This window comes from Zonotrichia albicollis, chromosome 32 (genome assembly GCF_047830755.1).
Source record: "Zonotrichia albicollis isolate bZonAlb1 chromosome 32, bZonAlb1.hap1, whole genome shotgun sequence".
NCBI classification, from domain to species: Eukaryota; Metazoa; Chordata; class Aves; order Passeriformes; family Passerellidae; genus Zonotrichia; species Zonotrichia albicollis.
Genome location: NC_133850.1, coordinates 1,974,852 through 1,990,422, shown reverse-complemented (window position 1 = coordinate 1,990,422; position 15,571 = coordinate 1,974,852). Strand labels below are relative to the sequence as shown.

Here is a 15,571-nt window from a genome sequence, read left to right as displayed (position 1 = left end):
GTAGTTGATGGAAGAAGGTCCACCCATCAACCTCTGGCCAGGAGCTGATGGAGATGGGATCCTGATGGAGATGGGATCCTGGTGAAGATGACACCCCAATGGAGATGGGATCCTGGTGGAGATGGGATCCTGATGTGGGTGAGATCCCAATGAAGATAAGATCCCAATGGAGATGAGATCCCAATGGAGGTGAGATCCTGGTGGAGAGGAGATCCCAATGGAGGTGAGATCCTGGAGGAGATGGGATCCTGGTGGAGATGGGATCCGGTTGTCACCACTCCTGTCCAGACCAGCCCCAGCTGAGGCCCTGCCTTGTGTGGCCTTGGCAGGAGCACGTCCAGTGAGGAACCCCTGGATGACCCCTGGACACCCCTGGACAGCTCAGGACACCTCTGGACATCTCAGGACACCTCAGGACACCTCTGGACGCCCCTGGACACCCCCTGGACATCCCTGGACACCTCTGGATGACCCCTGGACACCCCTGGACATCTCTGGACACCTCAGGACACCCCTGGACACCCCTGGAGACCCCGGGGCATCTCTGGACACCTCTGGATGACCCCTGGACACCTCTGGACACCTCTGGACACCCCTGGATGACCCTTGGAGGCCCCTGGACACCCCTGGACACCCCTGGATGACCCCTGGACAGCTCAGGACACCTCTGGACACCCCTGGACATCCCTGGACACCTCAGGACACCTCTGGACATCCCTGGACACCCCTGGACACCTCTGGACACCCCTGGAGACCCCTGGACACCCCGGACATCTCTGGACACCTCTGGATGACTCCTGGACACCCCTGGAGGCCCCTGGACAGCTCTGGACATCTCTGGACACCCCTGGACACCCCTGGATGACCCCTGGACACCCCTGGACATCCCTGGATGACCCCTGGACACCCCTGGATGACCCCTGGACACCCCTGGACCAACCTGATCTTCTGCAGCCCCTCCTGGGCCTCCTCCAGGCTCGGGAGGTTCCTCCCGCCCAGGAAAGGAGGAACCGGAGGCGCCGGGGCCACCGCGGGGCCACCGCGGGTGACGAGTGACAAACGGCGCCGCCGACGGTCCGGGGGCTCCTCCTCCTGCTCTGGTGGCCCCGGTGGAGCTCCTGCGGCGGCCACGGGTGGTGGCCCCGGTGGTGACCCAGGGTCACACCCTGGAGGTGACACCGGGGACAGCGGAGGTGGCGCCTGCGCCCCGGGGGTGACACAGGAGGTGACACAGGAGGTGACACAGGAGGTGACACGGGACGTGGCTTCCTGTCCCAGCCGTGGTGGTGGCACCAGCGGGGAGGAGCTGCCACCAGGGGGTGGTGGCCTCGAGGGGACAATGGGGGGACACGGAGGCTTGGGGAGGGGACAGGGGCACAGGAGGGTCCTGGTGGGGTGGATGTGGTGATCCAGGAGGTCCAGGAGGTCCAGGAGGTCCAAATGAGGTCCAGGTGACCTGGACATGGTGGCCCAGGAGGCCCTGGTGGGGTGGACATGGAGGTCCAGGTGACCTGGATGGGGTGGACCAAGTGGGTCCAGGTGGGCTGGACATGGTGAGCACCTGCGGGGGTGACACAGGAGGTGGCACAGGAGGTGACACAGGAGGTGACACGGGACGTGGCTTCCTGTCCCAGCCGTGGTGGTGGCACCAGAGGGGAGGAGCTGCCACCAGGGGGGTGGTGGCCTCGAGGGGACAATGGGGGGACACAGGGGAGGATCTGATCTTCTGGGGCTCGGAGAGGGGACAGGGGCACAGGAGGGTCCTGGTGGGATGGATGTGGTGATCCAGGAGGTCCAGGAGGTCCAGGAGACCTGGACGTGATGGACCAGGAGGCCCTGGTGGGATGGGCATGGTGGACCAGGAGGGTCCAGGTGGGCTGGATGTGGTGGATCAGAAGGTCCAGGCAGGCTGGACATGGTGGCCCAGGAGGTCCAAATGAGGTCCAGGTGACCTGGACATGGTGGACCAGGAGGGTCCTGATGGACTGGGCATGGTGGAGATGAGTCCAGGTGGGCTGGACATGGTGAGCACCTGCGGGGGTGACACAGGAGGTGACACAGGAGGTGACACAGGAGGTGACACGGGACGTGGCTTCCTGTCCCAGCCGTGGTGGTGGCACCAGCGGGGAGGAGCTGCCACCAGGGGGGTGGTGGCCTCGAGGGGACAATGGGGGGACACAGGGGAGGATCTGATCTTCTGGGGCTCGGAGAGGGGACAGGGGCACAGGAGGGTCCTGGTGGGATGGATGTGGTGATCCAGGAGGTCCAGGAGGTCCAGGAGACCTGGACGTGATGGACCAGGAGGCCCTGGTGGGGTGGATGTGGTGGATCAGAAGGTCCAGGCGGGCTGGGCATGGTGGCCCAGGAGGTCCAAATGAGGTCCAGGTGACCTGGACATGGTGGACCAGGAGGGTCCAGGTGGGCTGGACATGGTGAGCACCTGCGGGGGTGACACAGGAGGTGACACAGGAGGTGACACAGGAGGTGACACGGGACGTGGCTTCCTGTCCCAGCCGTGGTGGTGGCACCAGTGGGGAGGAGCTGCCACCAGGGGGGTGGTGGCCTCGAGGGGACAACGGGGGGACACGGAGGCTTGGGGAGGGGACAGGGGCACAGGAGGGTCCTGGTGGGATGGATGTGGTGATCCAGGAGGTCCAGGAGACCTGGATGTGGTGGTCCAGGAGGTCCAGGTGGGCTGGGCATGGTGGAGGTGGGTCCAGGAGACCTGGACATGGTGGACCAGGAGAGGTCCAAGAAGGACCCAGGTGACCTGGAAATGGTGGATCAGGAGGTTCAGACCACCTGGACATGGTGGCCCAAGAGATCCAGGTGGTCTGGACATGGTGACCCAGAGGGTCCAAGAAGGGTCCAGGTGGGCTGGATGTGGTGGAGATGGGTTCAGATGGTCAGGACATGGTGGAGATGGGTTCAGATGGGCTGGATGTGGTGGCCCAGGAGGTCCAGGAGACATGGACATGGTGGACCAGGAGAGGTCCAGGTTGGCTGGGCATGGTGGAGGTGGGTCCTGGTGGGTTGGACATGGTGGTCAGGGAGGTCCAGATGGGCTGGACATGGTGGTCCAGGAGGTCCAGGAGACCTGGACATGGTGGACCAGGAGGGTCCTGATGGGCTGGGCATGGTGGAGATGGGTCCAGGTGGTCAGGACATGGTGGAGATGGGTTCAGATGGGCTGGATGTGGTGGTCCAGGAGGTTCAGGTGGGCTTGGACATGGTGGGCCCAGGGTGTCCAGGAGGTCACCCAGGACCTCTCAGGGGTCTCAGGATGGACCCAGGTGTCCAGGTCCTACCAAAGCTCCAGAAGGTGACCCAGGACCTTTCAGGGGTCACCAGGGGGAACCAGGTCCAGGTGGACCCCAGTGTGCAGGTCCTACCAAAGCTCCAGAACATCACCTGGACCTTTCAGGTGTCACCCAGGTGGGCCCCAGGTGTCCAGGTCCCACCAAAGCTCCAGAACATCACCTGGACCTTCCAGGTGTCCAGGCCCAGGTGGGCCCCAATGTCCTGGTCCTACCAAAGCTCCAGGAGGTCACCCAGGTCCTTTCAGTGGTCACTCAAGTGTCCAGGTCGAGGTGGACCCCAATGTCCAGGTCCCACCAAAGCTCCAGGAGGTCACCCAGGTCCTTTCAGGTGTCACCCAGGTGTCCAGACCCAGGTGGACCCCAATGTCCAGGTCCCACCAAAGGTCTGGGAGATGACCCAGGACCTTTCAGGTGTCACCCAGGTGTCCAAGTCCAGGTGTCCAGGTCCCACCAAAGCTCCAGGAGGTCACCCAGGTCCTTTCAGGTGTCATCCAGGTGTCCAGATCCAGGTGAACCCCAATGTCCAGGTCCTACCAGGGATCCAGGAGATCACCCAGGACCTGTCAGAGATCTCAGGATGGACCCAGGCCCAGGTGGACCCCAATGTCCAGGTCCCACCAAAGGTCTGGGAGATGACCCAGGTCCTTCCAGGTGTCACTCAGGTGTCCAAGTCCAGGTGTCCAGGTCCCACCAAAGCTCCAGAACATCACCTGGACCTTCCAGGTGTCACCCAGGTGTCCAGGCCCAGGTGGGCCCCAATGTCCAGGTCCCACCAAGTGTCCAGAATGTCACCAGGACCTTCCAGGTGCCACCAGGGTGACCCAGCTGTCCATGACCTATTGAGGGGGGGGTCTCAGGGAGGACCCTCCCGACCCCCCCAGCCCAGAACTGTCCCTGCTGTCCCCTGATGTCCCCTGGTGTCCCCTGGTGTCCCCAATGTCCCCAGTGCCACCCCAGTGTCCCCAAGGTCCCCAGTGTCCCCCTCTGTCGCCTGCTGTCCCCTGATGTCCCCTGGGGTCCCCAGTGTACCCCAATGTCCCCAGTGCCACCCCAGTGTCCCCAGTGTCCCCCTGCTGTCCCCTGCTGTCCCCTGATGTCCCCCAGTGTCCCCCAGTGCCACCCCAATTGTCCTCCAATGTCCCCAATGTCCCCAGTGCCACCCCAGTGTCCCCCAATGTCCTCTGGTGTCCCCAGCATCCCCTCAGTGTCCCCCAATGGCCCCCCCAGTGTCCCCAATGTCCCCCAGTGTCCCCCTCTGTCCCCTGATGTCCCCAATGTCCCCTGATGTCCCCAGTGTCCCCCCCAGTGCCACCCCAGTGTCCTTAGTGTCCTCCACTGCCATCTCAATGTCCCCAGTGTCCCCAGTGTCCCCAGTGTCCCCTCAGTGCCACCCCAATGTCCCCAATGTCCCCAGTGTCCCTCAATGTCCCTCCGTGTCACTCGTGCCACCCCCAGTGCCACCCAATGTCCCCTGGCTGTCCCCAATACCCACCCCAGTGCCACCCCAATTGTCCCCCAGCGTCCCCAATGTACCCAGTTGTCCCCCAATGTCCCCAGTGCCACCCCAATTGTCCTCTAATGTCCCCAATGTCCCCCCCAGTGCCACTCCAGTGTCCCCTGATGTCTCCTCGGTGTCCCCCAATGTCCCCAATGTCCCCAGTTGTCCCCCAATGTCCTCTGGTGTCCCCTGATGTCCCCTCAGTGTCCCCCAATGTCCCCAGTTGTCCCCTAGTGTCCCCAGTGCCACCCCAATGTCCCCCAGTGTCCCCAGTGTCCCCCTCTGTCCCCTGATGTCCCCAATGTCCCCTGATGTCCCCAGTGTCCCCCCAGTGCCACCCCAGTGTCCTTAGTGTCCTCCACTGCCATCTCAATGTCCCCAGTGTCCCCTCAGTGCCACCCCAATGTCCCCAATGTCCCCAGTGTCCCTCAATGTCCCTCCGTGTCACTCGTGCCACCCCCAGTGCCACCCAATGTCCCCTGGCTGTCCCCAATGCCCACCCCCAGTGCCACCCCAATTGTCCCCCAGTGTCCCCAATGTCCCCAGTTGAACCCCAGTGTCCCCAGTGCCATCCCAGTGTCCCCAGTGTCCCCCTCTGTCCCCTGATGTCCCCAATGTCCCCTGATGTCCCCAGTGTCCCCCCAGTGCCACCCCAGTGTCCTCAGTGTCCTCCACTGCCATCTCAATGTCCCCAGGATCCCCAGTGTCCCCTCAGTGTCCCTCAACTGTCCTCCAGTGTCCCCAGTGCCATCCCACTGTCCTTAATGTCCCCAGTGTCCCCAGTGTCCCCAGTGTCCCCAGTATCCTGCAATGTCCCCCTGTGTCACTCGTGCCACCCCCGGTGTCCCCCCCAGTGCCATCTCAGTGCCACACAATGTCCCCTGGTGTCCCCAGCGTCCCCTCAGCGTCCCCCCATGTCCCCCAGTGTCCCCAATGTCCCCCAGTGCCATCCCAGTGTCCCCAATGTCCCCTCCCCGTCCCTCAGGCCATCCCCAGCTCTCTCCTCACTCTTCCCCAGGGGTGGCTGGAGGTGACCAAAGGTGACCAAAGATGACCAAAGGTGACCAAAGGTGGTCACAGGTGACCAAAGGTGGCGACAGGTGGCCAGGGTGACCAAAGGTGGCCGGAGGTGACCAAAGCTGGCCACAGATGGCCGAAGGTGGCCGGAGGTGGCCATGGATGGCCCCAGGTGGCCCGCAGGTGACCAAAGGTGGCCATGGGTGGCCGCAAAGTGGCTGCAGGTGACCAAAGGTGACCAAAGTGTGACCAAAGTGTGACCAAAAGTGACCAAGCATGGCCGAAGGTGGCCAGAGGTGGCCGGAGGTGACCGAAGGTGGTCAGGGGTGGCCGGAGGTGACAGAAAGTGGCTGCAGGTGGCCGGGGGTGACCGGGGGTGACCAAAGGTGGCCAGGAGTGGCCACAGTGGCCAGAGGTGTTCAGAGGTGGCCGGAGGTGACCAAAGGTGGCCAGAGGTGGCCGGGGGTGGCCAGAGGTGACCAAAAGTCACCAAAGGTGGCTAGGGGTGGCCACAAGTGACTGGAGGTGACCAAAAGTGGCCGGAGGTGACAGCAGGTGGCCGGAGGTGACCGAAGGTGGTCGGGGGTGGCCAGAGGTGACAGAAAGTGGCTGCAGGTGGCCAGGGGTGACCAGAGGTGGCTGCAGGTGACCAAAGGTGACCACAGTGGCCGGAGGTGACAGAAGGTGACCAAAGGTGGGCAGAGGTGGCTGAAGGTGGCCACAGTGACCGGAGGTGGCCAGGGGTGACCAAAGGTGACCGGTGGCCGGGGCTGCGGCCACCTCTGGCCACTGTGTGCAGCTTCCCTTGGTCGAATCCATAAATCCTTGTGTTGATGTTCATCTTCCTTTCTCAAGCTGCTTTTAACTGATTTGTTGAGGTGTGAGATAAGCATCTTCCCTTTTATATATTCTAAAGCTATAGTTTCAAAAGATCCTTACTACAAGCAATATTCTAAAATTATACTTCTAAAGGTTTTTATTGCAAAACTCTTTAAGGCTTAACTACAAGCAGAAAGTTCCTGTCAAAAAGCAACATCCTTAAAGCTTTAATTCAAATGCTCCTAAATCAACTTAAGACTTATTAGGGTTAATTGTGATCAAAAGATAGGTTCAAAGGCCTTCTTCCATGCTTTATTTTTGTCAGTTATTATAAAAATTCGTCTTTATAATTGTCCCATGGTTGGTTTTCACACATGTTGCAATCATAAACACACACGTTGCCTGTATGTACCTGACATCAAACACAGATTTGAATTTCACAGGGTGAAGCGGGAGAAGGGCAACGAGGCAGCCGCGCTCCTCCGGGCAGCACCGCCACGCGAGGCCGAGGCTTCACTAGGCCGCGCTAGGCCGCGCGTTGCTAAGCAACGCGTCGCGCTCTGACACCACTTCCTTTAGCGGTCGCTTAGCAACGCGTCGCGCTACTGACGTCACTTCCTCCTTCTCCCTCACCGGCGCCGCCATCATGGCGGCCGTGTCGGTATTCCCGTCCCCAGGCGAGCTCGGCGCGGCGCTGGCGCGGTCGGTGGCGGAGGCGGCGGCCGAGGCGGTGGCGAGCGGCGGCCGCTTCACGCTGGGGCTGTCCGGGGGCTCGCTGGTGCAGCTGCTGGCGCGGGAGCTGCCGCCCGCCCTCAGCGCCGTGGCCGGCTCCGAGCCGAGCCGCTGGCTGGTGGCGTTCTGCGATGAGCGCCTGGTGCCGCTCGAGCACCCCGAGAGCACCGGCGGCGCCTACCGGGTGAGCGCGGCTCCGCCACGGGCTGCGGGGCTCCACCGGTCCCTCCCAGTTCGGCCCAGTTCCCCCCAGTCCCTTCCCAGTCCCTCCCAGTTCGGCCCAGTTCCCCCTCAGTCCCTCCCAGTCTGGCCCAGTTCCCCCCATTTCCCTCCCACTCTCTCCCTCAGTGCGTCCCAGTCTCCCAGTTCCTCCCAGTTCGGCCCAGTCTGGCCCAGTTCCCTCCAACCCCTCCCAGTTCCCTCTCGGTCCCTCCTGACTCCCCTCAGCTCCTCCCAGTTCCTCCCAGTCCCTCCCAGTGCTCCCAGTTTGGCCCAGTTCCCTCCTCGGTTCCCCCATTTCCCTCAATCCCTCCTGACTCCCGTCAGCGCCTCCCAGTGCTCCCAGTTTCTCCCAGTTTGGCCCAGTCCCCCCTCAGTGCCTCCATTTCCCTCCCAGTCTCCCCTGACTCCCCTCAGCGCCTCCCAGTTCCTCCCAGTTTGGCCCAGTTTCCCCCTCAGTTCCCCTCAATCCCCTCCCAGTCTCTCCTGACTCCCCTCAGCTCCTCCCTGTGCTCCCAGTTTGGCCCAGTTCCCCCCATTTCCCTCCCAGTGCTCCCAGTAACCCTGCCCTGCTCTTTCCCAGTCCCTCCCAGTGCTCCCAGTTTCCATTCCCAGTTCCCCCCAGTTTCCCCTCACAGCGTTCCCAGTGCCTCCCAGTGCTCCCAGTTTACCCAGTTTAACCCTTTCAGTCCCAGCTCCTGTCCCAGTTTAACCCTTCCCAGTTTGCCCAGTTTAACCCTTCTCAGTTTACCCAGTTTACCCAGTGCTCCCAGTTTAACCCCTCCAGTTCCAGCTGCTGTCCCAGTTTAACCCTTCCCAGTGCTCCCAGTTTAACCAGTTTAACCCTTCCAGGCCCAGCTGCTGTCTCAGTGCTCCCAGTGTTCCCAGTTTAACCCTTTCAGTATTCCCAGTTTAACCAGTTTAACCCCTTCAGGCCCAGCTGCTGTCCCAGTTTAACCAGTGTTCCCAGTTTAACCAGTTTAACCCCTTCAGGCCCAGCTGCTGTCCCAGTGTTCCCAGTTTAACCAGTTTAACCCTTCAGGCCCAGCTGCTGTCCCAGTGTTCCCAGTTTAACCCCTTCAGGCCCAGCTGCTGTCCCAGTGTTCCCAGTTTAACCAGTTTAACCCCCTCAGTCCCAGTGTTCCCAGTTTAACCCAGTTTAACTCCTTCAGGCCCAGCTGCTGTCCCAGTTTAACCAGTTTAACCCTTTCAGTGCTCCCAGTTTAACCAGTTTAACCTTTCCCAGTGTTCCCAGTTTAACCCCTTCAGGCCCAGCTGCTGTCCCAGTGTTCCCAGTGTTCCCAGTTTAACCCCTCCAGGCCCAGCTGCTGTCCCAGTGTTCCCAGTTTAACCAGTTTAACCCCTCAGGCCCAGCTGCTGTCCCAGTTTAACCAGTTTAACCAGTTTAACCAGTTTAACCCTTTCAGTGTTCCCAGTTTAACCAGTTTAACCCCTCAGGCCCAGCTGCTGTCCCAGTGCTCCCAGTGTTCCCAGTTTAACCAGTTTAACCCCTCAGGCCCAGCTGCTGTCCCAGCTCGCTGCCCCCCCCCAGGTGCTCTGGGTCCGTTCCGAGCTGGGCCCGGCCGAGGCTGCGCGGGAATACGAGGGCAGGCTGAGACAGGTACTGGGCAAACTGGGAGCACTGGGAGGGACTGGGAGCGCTGGGAATGGGACTGGGGCAACTGGGAATGGGACTGGGGCAACTGGGTATGGACTGGGAGCACTGGGAATGGGACTGGGAATGGGGACTGGGAGGGACTGGGAGCGCTGGGAATGGGACTGGGAGCACTGGGAATGGGGACTGCAGGAACTGGGAGCACTGGGAGGGACTGGGAGCAGTGGGAATGGGACTGGGAGCACTGGGAATGGGGCTGGGAGGGACTGGGAGCATTGGGAATGGGACTGGGGCAACTGGGAATGGACTGGGAGGGACTGGGAGCACTGGGAGGGACTGGGAGTGGACTGGGAGCACTGGGAATGGGATTGGGAGGGACTGGGATGGACTGGGAGCAGTGGGAATTGGGGCTTGGAGCAGCTGAGAAAGTTACTGGGGATACTGGGAGCACTGGGAATGGGCACTGGGAGAGACTGGGGATACTGGGAGCACTGGGAATGGGATTGGGAGGGACTAGGAGCACTGGGAATGGGGCTGGGAGCAGCAGAGACAGGTACTGGGCATACTGGGAGCACTGGGAATGGGGACTGGGGGAACTGGGAGCACTGGGAATGGAACTGGGAGGAACTGGGATGGACTGGGAGCAGCTGAGACAGGTACTGGGGTTACTGGGCAAACTGGGAGAGACTGGGAGGGACTGGGAATGGAGCTGGTAGGGATTGGGAGGGACTGGGAGCACTGGGAATGGAACTGGGATGGACTGGGAATGGGCACTGGGCGGACTGGGAGGGACTGGGAATGGGGACTGGGATCAGTCCCTGGGCTGAACTGGTCCAGACTGGTCCAGAGTGGTCCATACTGGCCTATATCAATCCATACTGGTCTGTACTGGTCCAGACTGGTCCATACTGGTCCATATCGATCTGAACTGATCCAGACTGGTCCGTACTGATCCACACTGGTCCATACTGGTCCAAACTGGTGCAAACTGGTCTGTACTGGTCCATATCGATCTGAACTGGTCCAAACTGGTCCATATTGATCCATACTAATCTATATTGATCCGTGCTGATCCATACTGGTCCATGTCAATCTGAACTGGTCCAAACTGGTCCAAACTGGTGGAAACTGGTCCATACTGGTCCATACTGGTCCAAACTGGTCCGTACTGGTTTTGCAGGCGTTCCCAGGCGAGGACCCCCCCCAGTTTGACCTGCTGCTGTTGGGGGTGGGGCCGGACGGTCACACCTGCTCGCTGTTCCCGGGACACGCCCTGCTCCAGGTCACCCCAATTCCCAAATTCCCAAAATTCCCAAAATTCCCAAAATTCTGGGAATTTCCCCACCATTTTCCTTCCATTTCTCCTGCTTTTCCTGTTATTTTTTCCCATTTTTTCTGTATTTTCCTGTCATTTTTCCTGTTATTCCTCCCATTATTTTCCCCATTTTTCCCATTAATTTTCCCCATTATTTTCCCATTAATTTTCCCTATTTTTTCCATTATTTTCCCCATTATTTTCCCATTAATTTTCCCTATTTTTCCCATTATTTTCCCATTATTTTTCCCTGAATTTCCCCTGTTACTTTCCTGATATTTTCCCCATTTTTTCCCATTGGATTTTTCCCAATTTCCCGGTGTTTTTCCCCATTTCCAGGAGCAGAATTCCCTGATTTCCCTCCTGGAGGACTCTCCCAAGCTCCTCCCCAGGGGCTCCTCCTTTCCCTTTATTTCCCATCATTTTCCCCATTTTCTGTTATTTTTTCCCCATGATTTTCCCATTATTTTTTTGTGCTATTTTCCCCATTATTTTCCCCTGGATTTTTCCCAATTTCCCATTATTTTTCCCATTATTTTCCCATTATTTTTCCTGTTATTTTTTTCCATTATTTTCCCCATTTTTTTCTGATTATTTTCCCCATCTTTTCCCATCGTTTTCCCCTTGGATTTTCCCCATGTTTCTCGTTATTTTTCCCATTTTTTGTGCTATTTTCCCCATTATTTTTTCCGATTGTTTTTCTCATTATTTTGCCATTATTTTCATATCAGTTTCCCCATTGTTTTCCCCTGGATTTTTCCCATTCTTTTTCCCAATTTCCCATTATTTTCCTGATTTTTCCTATTACTTTATCCATATTTTTCTGGGTTTTTTCCCTTTATTTTCCCCTGGATTTTCTCCATTTTTTGTGCTATTTTCCCCATTATTTCCCTCATTTCTTCCTCATGAGTTCCCCTCGGATTTTTCCCAATTTCCCGGTGTTTTTCCCCATTTCCAGGAGCAGCATTCCCTGATTTCCTTCCTGGCGGACTCTCCCAGGCCCCTCCCCAGGGGCTCCTCCTTTCCCTTTATTTTTCCTGTTATTTTTCCCATGATTTTTCCCATTTTTTGTGATATTTTTCCCTGAATTTCCCCCATTATTTTTTCCCAATTTCCCACTATTTTCCCATTGTTTTTCCTGTTGTTTTTTCCCATTATTTTCCCAATTTTTCCCATAATTTTCCCCTATTTTTCCCATTCCCATTTTCCTGTTATTTCCCCATTATTTCCCCCCCTATTTTTCCCATTATTTTCTCAAATTTTCCTGTTATTTTTCCCATTATTTTCCCCATTATTTTCCCCATTATTTCCCCTCTTTCTCCCCCTATTTTTCCCATTATTTTCTCAAATTTTCCCATTATTTTCCCATTATTTTTCCCTGAATTTTCCCTGTTACTTTCCTGATATTTTCCCCATTTTTTCCCATTGGATTTTTCCCAATTTCCCGGTGTTTTTCCCCATTTCCAGGAGCAGAATTCCCTGATTTCCCACCTCGAGGACTCTCCCAAGCCCCTCCCCAGGGGTTCCTCCTTTCCCTTTATTTCCCATTATTTTTCTCATAATTTTCCCCATTTTCTGTTATTTTTTCCCCATGATTTTCCCATTCTTTTTTTGTGCTATTTTCCCCATTATTTTCCCCTGGATTTTTCCCAATTTCCCATTATTTTTCCCATTATTTTCCCATTATTTTTCCTGTTATTTTTTTCCATTACTTTCCCCATTTTTTTCTGATTATTTTTCCCATCGTTTTCCCCTTGGATTTTCCCCATGTTTCCCGTTATTTTTCCCGTTATTTTTCCCATTTTTTGTGCTATTTTCCCCATTATTTTTTCCGATTGTTTTTCTCATTATTTTGCCATTATTTTCATATCATTTTCCCCATTGTTTTCCCCTGGATTTTTCCCATTCTTTTTCCCAATTTCCCATTATTTTCCTGATTTTTCCTATTACTTTATCCATATTTTTCTGGGTTTTTTCCCTTTATTTTCCCCTGGATTTTCCCCTTTTTTTCCCCAATTTTCCCCATTATTTTTTCCATTATTTTCCCAATTTTTTGTGGTGTTTTTTCCTGAATATCCCCCATGATTTTCCCCATTTTCCCCATTACTTTCCCACTATTTTCCCCATTACTTTCCCATTATTTTTCCCATTTTCACTGGGTTTTTGCCCCATTTTTTGTGCTATTTCCCCCCTGTTATTTCCCCTTGGATTTTTCCCAATTTCCCGGTGTTTTTCCCCATTTCCAGGAGCAGAATTCCCTGATTTCCCACCTGGAGGACTCTCCCAGGCCCCTCCCCAGGGGCTCCTCCTTTCCCTTTATTTCCCATTATTTTTCCCATTAATTCTCTCATTATTTTTCCAATTTTTCCCTTTATTTTCCCCTGGATTTTCCCCATGAATTTTTCCCAATTTCCCACTATTTTCCCATTGTTTTTCCTGTTGTTTTTTCCCATTATTTTCCCCATTTTCCCATTATTTTTCCCATTCCCATTCTCCCATTATTTTCCCCTATTTTTCCCATTATTTTCTCAAATTTTCCTGTTATTTTTCCCATTATTTTCCCATTATTTTCCCGTTATTTTCCCCATTTTCCCCATTATTTTTCCCTGAATTTTCCTTGAATTTTCCCTGCTACTTTCCTGATATTTTCCCCACAATTCCCCATTGGATTTTTCCCAATTTCCCGGTGTTTTTCCCCATTTCCAGGAGCAGAATTCCCTGATTTCCCACCTGGAGGACTCTCCCAAGCCCCTCCCCAGGGGTTCCTCCTTTCCCATTATTTTCCCATTATTTTCCCATTATTTTCCCATTATTTTCCCTTTATTTTTCCCATTAATTCTCTCATTATTTTTCCAATTTTTCCCTTTATTTTCCCCTGGATTTTCCCCATGACTTTTTCCCAATTTCCCACTATTTTCCCATTGTTTTTCCTGTTGTTTTTTCCCATTATTTTCCCCATTTTCCCATTATTTTTCCCATTCCCATTCTCCCATTATTTCCCCATTTTTCCCATAATTTTCCCCTATTTTTCCCATTCCCATTTTCCTGTTATTTTCCCATTATTTCCCCCCCTATTTTTCCCATTATTTTCTCAAATTTTCCTGTTATTTTTCCCATTATTTTTCCCATTATTTTTCCCATTATTTTTCCCATTATTTCCCAATTTCTCCCATTATTTTCCCCATTTTTTGTGCTATTTTCCCCCCTCTTTTTCCCCGTTATTTCCCCTCGGATTTTACCCAATTTCCCATTGGATTTTTCCCAATTTCCCGGTGTTTTTCCCCATTTCCAGGAGCAGAATTCCCTGATTTCCCACCTGGAGGACTCTCCCAAGCCGCCTCCCCGGCGGGTGACGATGACGCTGCCGCTGCTCAACGCGGCCAAATCCGTCCTGCTCGTGGCCACCGGGGCTGCCAAGGCCCCTGTCATCAAGGTTTGGGCTGAAATCCTGACATTTTGGTTTAATTCCCATTTTTGGGGGTTAAATCCTGTTTTTTGGGGGGTTAAATCCCATTTTTGCAGCTAAAATCGCCATTATTGGGGTTAAATTCTCGCCATTTTTGGGGCTAAAATCACCATTTTTGGGGTCCAACCCCCATTTTCGGGGCCCAGCTTTCCATTTCCGGGGTTAAATTTGTGATTTTCGGTGTCCCCACAGCGGATCCTGGAGCAGCAGCAGGACCCAGACCCCGTCCCGGCCGCGCGGCTCCGGCCCCGCTCGGGGCGGCTCCGGTGGCTCCTGGACCGGGAGGCGGCGGCCGAGCTGGGGCAGCGCCCGTGAGCCTGAAATTCCTGGGAAATTCGGGAATTCCGGGGGAAAAATGGGAAATGGGGATGGAGGAATTGTGGGAAAAATAACCCAGGAAAAATGGACTTGGAATGGAGAAATTCCGTGGGGAAAAAATGGAGAAATTCCATGGAAAAATGGGAAAAAATGTCCTTAAAATTGAGAAATTCCATGGAAAAAATGGGCTGGGAATGGAGAAATTCTGGGAAAAAATGGGAATTGAAATTTAAAAATGGGTCCTTGAAATTGAGAAATTCCATGAAAAAATGTCCTAAAAAATGGAGAAAATCCATGGAAAAATGTCCTAAGAAATGGAGAAAATCCAGAGAAAAATGTCCTTAAAATTGAGAAATTCAATGGAAAATTCGGGAATTCCGGGGAAAAATGGGAAATGTGGATGGAGGAATTCCGGAAAAAATAACCCAGGGAAAATGGACTTGGAATGGAAAAAATCCGTGGGAAAAAAGGTCCTTAAAATGGAGGAATTCCATGGGAAAATGTTCTCAAAATTGAAAATTTCCATGGAAAAATGGAGGAATTCCATGGGAAAATGTCCTAAGAAATGGAGAAAATCCAGCGAAAAATGTCTTTAAAATTGAGGAATTCCATGGAAAAATGGAAGAATTTCATGGGAAAATGTCCTTAAAATTGAGAATTTCCATGGGAAATTCGGGAATTCCGGGGGAAAAAATGGGAAATGGGGATGGAGGAATTCCGGAAAAAATAACCCAGGAAAAATGGACTTGGAATGGAGAAATTCGTGTGGGAAAAATGGGAAAAAATGTCTTTAAAATGGAGGAATTCCAGGAAAAAATAGCCCAGGAAAAATGGACTTGGAATGGAGAAATTCCAGAAAAAAACCCAGCAAAAATGTCCTTAAAATGGAGAAAATCCCAGGAAAAATGTCCTTAAAATGGAGAAATTCCGTGGAAAAATTGAGAAATTCCATGAAAAAATGTCCTGAAAAATGGAGAAAATCCAGAGAAAAATGTCCCTAAAATGGAGGAATTCCATGGGAAAATGTCTTTAAAATGGAGGAATTTAATGGGAAAATGTTCTTAAATTCCAGAAAAAAAACCCCAGGAAAAATGGACTTGAAATGGAAAAATCCCAGGGAAAAATGGAGAAATTCCATGGAAAAATGTCCTAAGAAATGGAGAAAATCCAGAGAAAAATGTCTTTAAAATGGAGAAATTCCATGGGAAATTCGGGAATTCCGGGGAAAAATGGGAAATGGGGATGGAGGAAT

General features: G+C 54.0%; 1 protein-coding gene across 4 annotated transcripts; it reads left to right on the top strand.

The window, feature by feature from the left end:
- The first annotated feature begins 7,250 nt into the window (after positions 1-7,250).
- On the top strand, positions 7,251-14,777 carry PGLS (6-phosphogluconolactonase). 4 transcript variants are annotated; one of them, XM_074530266.1, is made up of 5 exons: positions 7,254-7,570; positions 9,122-9,226; positions 10,401-10,502; positions 13,828-13,968; positions 14,194-14,777. In XM_074530266.1, exons 1-5 carry the CDS (start codon positions 7,301-7,303, stop codon positions 14,314-14,316), a joined length of 741 nt encoding a protein of 246 aa, XP_074386367.1. In that variant the 5' UTR covers positions 7,254-7,300; the 3' UTR covers positions 14,317-14,777. The 4 variants fall into 4 exon arrangements, with proteins under 4 accessions (XP_074386368.1, XP_074386369.1, XP_074386370.1 ...); XM_074530267.1 differs by lacking the exons at positions 13,828-13,968; positions 14,194-14,777 and adding an exon at positions 12,003-12,278 and having other exon boundaries at positions 7,251-7,570; XM_074530268.1 differs by lacking the exons at positions 13,828-13,968; positions 14,194-14,777 and adding an exon at positions 10,875-11,141 and having other exon boundaries at positions 7,251-7,570.
- Positions 14,778-15,571: the final 794 nt, after the last annotated feature.

Bases quoted from the DNA above. Each gene is read 5' to 3' on its own strand.
- PGLS (XM_074530266.1), top strand. From the start codon at position 7,301: ATGGCGGCCGTGTCGGTATTCCCGTCCCCAGGCGAGCTCGGCGCGGCG. The intron at 7,571-9,121 runs GTGAGCGCGGCT...TTAACCCCTCAG, and splicing joins GCACCGGCGGCGCCTACCGG to GCCCAGCTGCTGTCCCAGCT. The intron at 13,969-14,193 runs GTTTGGGCTGAA...GTGTCCCCACAG, and splicing joins CCAAGGCCCCTGTCATCAAG to CGGATCCTGGAGCAGCAGCA.